This window comes from Meleagris gallopavo, chromosome 16 (genome assembly GCF_000146605.3).
Source record: "Meleagris gallopavo isolate NT-WF06-2002-E0010 breed Aviagen turkey brand Nicholas breeding stock chromosome 16, Turkey_5.1, whole genome shotgun sequence".
NCBI lineage: Eukaryota > Metazoa > Chordata > Aves > Galliformes > Phasianidae > Meleagris > Meleagris gallopavo.
Genome location: NC_015026.2, coordinates 5,258,554 through 5,263,335, shown reverse-complemented (window position 1 = coordinate 5,263,335; position 4,782 = coordinate 5,258,554). Strand labels below are relative to the sequence as shown.

The following is a 4,782-nucleotide window of genomic DNA, read 5'->3' as shown; positions in this document are numbered from 1 at the left end:
TGTGTGGGGAGGAATGGAGGCACAATGCAGGAGCAGGAGTGTAAGGGCTGCCTGTTCTGTTTTGGCAACTCATGGGAAAACTTTTTATTTGTGTTCTAGTGTGTTCAGTTTGGTAACTTCCACGTTACAGTTCTGCATCTTTTCATCTGTTTTCCACATAACAAAAATGGATGTTGGACAGCAATTAGAGAACTTTAATATGTTAAAGTTATTTTTGAAAATACCTATATTTAAAATATCTCTCACATGCCAGGAAAACTGCAGCTTTGAAGGACTTGTCCTTTGAAAGACTTGACTTTCTGCTAAACTGGGCAAGGGAGCACCATAAAGGGGCAAAACACCTCAGTAAAGTCTGCAGGGAGGTGTTGTTTGGTCTGGTGAGATGTGCTACTGCTTCATTATGTTCTGGGCTATTTTAAAGTACCTATTCTACAGTGTTATAGCAGTGAAAATTTGTTATTAATAATTATTCTGATTTATGACTGAGATCTTTGCGACTCTTTTAGCTGTTGCTGTGTGGGAACTAATCTGATCCTCTGCTTAGAAATCATGCCTTCTTCCCTTTTTTTTTTTTGTAGGCTGCAGAGACAGCTAGCTTGGAAGAGCAGTTGCAAGGATGGGGAGAAGTGATCTTGATGACTGATAAAGTTCTTCGTTGGGAGAGAGCCTGGTTTCCTCCAGCACTGATGAGTGTTGTTTCATTTTCTTTCCTGTAAGTAGCTCTGTGCTCTCATGGCTGGTAGCAAAGCTACTAAACACATTGGGACTATTAAGACCGCTTTAAAAGACCTCTTTATTAAGAAGGCTCTTCAGGTTCTGTTTCTGAATGTATGTAAACTATGAAAAGGAAAACCTAGAAGTACTGGGAAGAGGAAGTAACACCATGGCTCAGATCCTGCCCAGAGGGGGGCGGTGCTTTTTGCAGATGTTTGTCAGGCCTGATTGCTGTAGGTTTTCACTGGGTTCAACTCTATGCCCTTCGTTGGTGTGTTCATGTTCTGCCCTCATCCTTTCTATCCTGATTCTTAATCAAATCTGGCCATCTTCTGTGGCTTATTCCTGAAGCTCACACATTGTGGTCATAAAGAAAAACAAGCTTCCATAGGGCAGGCTTTCCTTACTAGATATTCTTTGTCTTTGGTGTGGTTTTTAGGGACAAGTTTGGATGGTTTTACACAACTTAGAGAAAGAGGGGAAAGGAGCTGTAGGCTGAGAATAACTTAGGAGCAGGGTGGGAGGTTGTTGCCTTTCTCTTCGCTAGAGATACAGTCAGGAGATTTGAGCTTGCTGAGGCTTCTGCTCATGACTGTGTAACATTATAATAGTCTGAGCGGCTCTTAGTTGCCACATAGATGTAAGTGCAAGCAATGAGTGTTGGACAGTCATATTTAGCAGTCAGTGTCCATAAATCATCTCAATGTTGTTTTTACAGGATGATCTACTACTTGGATCCATCTGTTCTTTCAGGCGTCTCCTGCTTTGTTATGTTCATCTGTTTGGCTGATTATCTTGTTCCTGCTCTTGCACCCAGAATCTTTGGCTCCAACAAATGGTGAGGAAAGCCTTAAATTAAAATAGCCTGAGTGAAAAGAAATTGATTTCTATCCAAGTGAATATCTGAATTGCAAGTGTTAAATGATTCCTGTATAGTCAGTGTCATTGTCAATCTCTGTGGTTTATGAATTGAGGACACTTGTAAAATGCCCTGCGTTCTTCTTTTACTGAAGTAAAACTACTACAACATAATCTTTATTGTTCCTTCTCTTCTAGCAAAGTAAGATTTTATTTTTGAAGGAATAGGGGCATGCTTTGTTCTATTAAAGATGTTCGTTCTGCAAACTGGTTTGTACTACTTAACAGATAATAGGTGCCAACATCTAAAATATGAAAGGAACTGTGTTCTTTGTTTTAGAATAGCACTTGTAAATGTGATGTAAGTAGAGTGATGTACAGGAATCTTAAGAGTACAAATGTGATCATAAGTGATTGAAATATATTCAGAGAAGGACAAGGCTTCTGTAAAAACAGTAAGCTGAAGGAGAACCTTATTTGAACTGAATTTTGGATTAAAAATAAATTGTTGTGTATCTGCTCTAAATTAACTAGTTCTTGTCTGTCACTGTGCCAACAGAAGAACCCAAGTAATTGCACACAGCAGATAAAGTTGAAATTCATTGTTCTTCTGACTAGAATAGGAGTTGCAGTTTTGGAGCTCATTTGAGAGATTCAGTGTACTTAATTTCATAGGCATTGCTGAGTAAAAAGAAGGTACAAAACTGAGTGTAGCAAGTGTCGAGATAGGTACTTATTTTTCTGCTGGGAAATAGTATAGGAGAGTTCTTAAGTTTCAGATGACAACATGAATTCTTATTCCTGGCTTCTCTTTATTAAAAGGACTACAGAACAGCAGCAAAGATTCCATGAGATTTGCAGCAATTTGGTCAAATCTCGTCGCCGAATTGTTGGGTGGTGGAAACGTCTTTTCGCGCTGAAGGAAGAGAAGCCTAAAATGGTATTGAGTTCCAGGGGTGGTTCTCTCTGTCACTGTAAAATATCTCTTTGCTTTGTTCAGCCTTAAGCGTTTTAGCAGAGAACGTGTCTGAATAGAGTATTTCAGAGTGCAAACTGACTGTTCTACCTGTCATTTAATGTGAGTCACACCTCTTACTGAAACCCTGAGTGGCAAGATTCTCAACCTGGAACGTGCACTGTTGTTCAGTATGAGCATACCCCTGATACTAAGATAAATTGTGTTTCTTTGGGTAATTTTTTTTGCAACAGAGCTTGTAAAAAGCACATTAAGATTGTTGTGTTCAGTGTACTACCTGTCTGAAAAGCTAGACCTTAATGTTTCAGCTTAGTTACATTAATTAATAGTTATACTGGTCAGAAAGCTTCAAGTGCTGCGTGAAGCACAAGTTGTATGGATATGGGGATTGCACAGTGTGAGGGCTATATACAGCTGCCATACTGTAATAAAAGTAATAGTGCATTAAATAATTGAGAATGTACAGATGTAGTCTCTGCAGTCTCAGTTCTAACAAGCCTGTGCATAGATATTGCATGTGGAGAGGCCAGCGGACTTCAGTCTAGTTTTAGACTTTGAAATATTGCTCCATACTGAAGAGAAGGATGAGAATTTCCATCAGATCAGTGGTAACTGTTCCCTTTTCTTTTTTCAGTACTTCATGACCATGCTTTGTTCTCTTGCTGTGGTTGCCTGGATTGGACAGCAGGTTCACAACCTCTTTCTGACATATCTTATTGGTAAGTGTGTAGTGTGCAAAACAGATCCAACTTTGTTAGCTGCCTAAAATGGTATGAGGCTGGTGGAAGTGAAATGTGATTATTTGCGTGGGGTGGTTTTCTTTTTAACCTGGGACATTTACTTGTGTGTTCAGATAGTTGGTGGGGCTTAAGGGAGGCAAGGAGTTGCCAGGTGACAGAAGACAGAAGTTAAAACGTTAGTAAATAATTGATTTTTTTGTTTATTTCTGCAGTAAGTTTCTTGCTGCTGTTTCCTGGACTGAACCAGCATGGGATCATTACAAAGTATGTTGGAATGGCAAAAAGGGAAATAAACAAACTGCTCAAGCACAAGGAGAAGAAAAATGAGTGAAGACTTAAGTGCTGTTTGCTCTTGTAGAAGGTTTTCTTGGGAACAGTTTTGTGAATTGATGTATAATTAAGATAATAGAAGTTGTATTGCTCACTGGCTTACCTTTTTTTATTGGCTCCAATGAGTTGAAAATGTCACTCTAGCATCTGCTATGGGTTTGTCTCTCTTGTAGGGTTCTGTATCTGATTTCATATGAAAGATCTTAACCTTTGACATGTGGAGCTTAAATTCTTCACCAATTTAAGAGGCCTCATAAGTACCCTGTCTCAAAAACTTACTGCAATTGATCACAGCATTTCCATACCTGTTAGCTTCACCAGTTAATGGTTTATGGTTACAGCAAGTACAAAGGCGTTCTGAAAGCTTGCACTTCTCAGCAGCTTGTTACTACTGAGTCTTGTGGAAAGAAGACAAACTGAATAAATGATGGTAGTTGAGCGTGCCTGCCCTCACGTGGGGCAGGAGGTGGTCCTGTTATCTCACTGAATGTTTGCTTTCTGTGGCAGCATATGCCAGACTGCCTGCTGAACTGGGATCTGGAGTACATAGATTTCTGGTAGAGTTATTTAGCTGTAGTACAAACTTCAGTTTGTTGCACTGAGACTGTAGAGAGCGAGTTAAGGTGTGTGTGTGACCTTAATAGCTGACTGTTCTAAGAACTGCTGTCATGGAGCCATGTAGCACGTTTGGTTTTATGAATGTTGTCTGTGTACAAAATCACTCTGGATGCACTTGGTCTGTCTGTTGTAAATAAGGCTGAGTGCTCTGCTTTTCTATCTCCTCCCCTCCTTTTTTTTAAAAACAAACAAACTTTTTTTTTCTTTGAAAAGCTAAAACCTGTGTTAATGCATTTTAAAAGTTTACTGTTTTAAAATGAAGTCTCCTCAGTGTATTGTAACTGTTGAGTAGGTAAATATAGACTAATGAGAAACTTCTCAGACTCGTTCTTTGTGACTGTTTGGAAGGTGATGGATGTGGATCTCGAGAACTGGAAGAACTGGAAATAGCGTTTGTCGCGCAGTTGTACCCGCACGGCGTGCGTTTGTCATCCCTCGCTGTAAGCAGCAAACTTGGCAGCCGGGCCGTGGTGCCGCGCGCAGTCGGTTATCGCGGCTCTCAGAGGCTGCGGGCAGACCGGCGAACCGCGGCGCAGCGTCCGCGTT

At 40.3% G+C, this 4,782-nt stretch overlaps 1 protein-coding gene across 1 annotated transcript; it reads left to right on the top strand.

Annotated features, from left to right (window-relative positions):
* The first annotated feature begins 554 nt into the window (after positions 1-554).
* Positions 555-4,554, top strand: ARL6IP1 (ADP ribosylation factor like GTPase 6 interacting protein 1). The gene is made up of 5 exons (XM_010719469.3): positions 555-712; positions 1,433-1,552; positions 2,395-2,512; positions 3,183-3,267; positions 3,501-4,554. Exons 1-5 carry the CDS (start codon positions 636-638, stop codon positions 3,617-3,619), a joined length of 519 nt encoding a protein of 172 aa, XP_010717771.1. The 5' UTR covers positions 555-635; the 3' UTR covers positions 3,620-4,554.
* The last annotated feature ends 228 nt before the right edge of the window (positions 4,555-4,782 follow it).

What these genes read in the sequence shown, in the direction of transcription:
- ARL6IP1 (XM_010719469.3), top strand. Translation starts at nt 636, where the DNA reads ATGACTGATAAAGTTCTTCGTTGGGAGAGAGCCTGGTTTCCTCCAGCA. An exon ending in AGGAAGAGAAGCCTAAAATG is followed by an intron (nt 2,513 to 3,182) that starts GTATTGAGTTCC and finishes TTCTTTTTTCAG; the next exon opens with TACTTCATGACCATGCTTTG. An exon ending in CTTTCTGACATATCTTATTG is followed by an intron (nt 3,268 to 3,500) that starts GTAAGTGTGTAG and finishes TTATTTCTGCAG; the next exon opens with TAAGTTTCTTGCTGCTGTTT.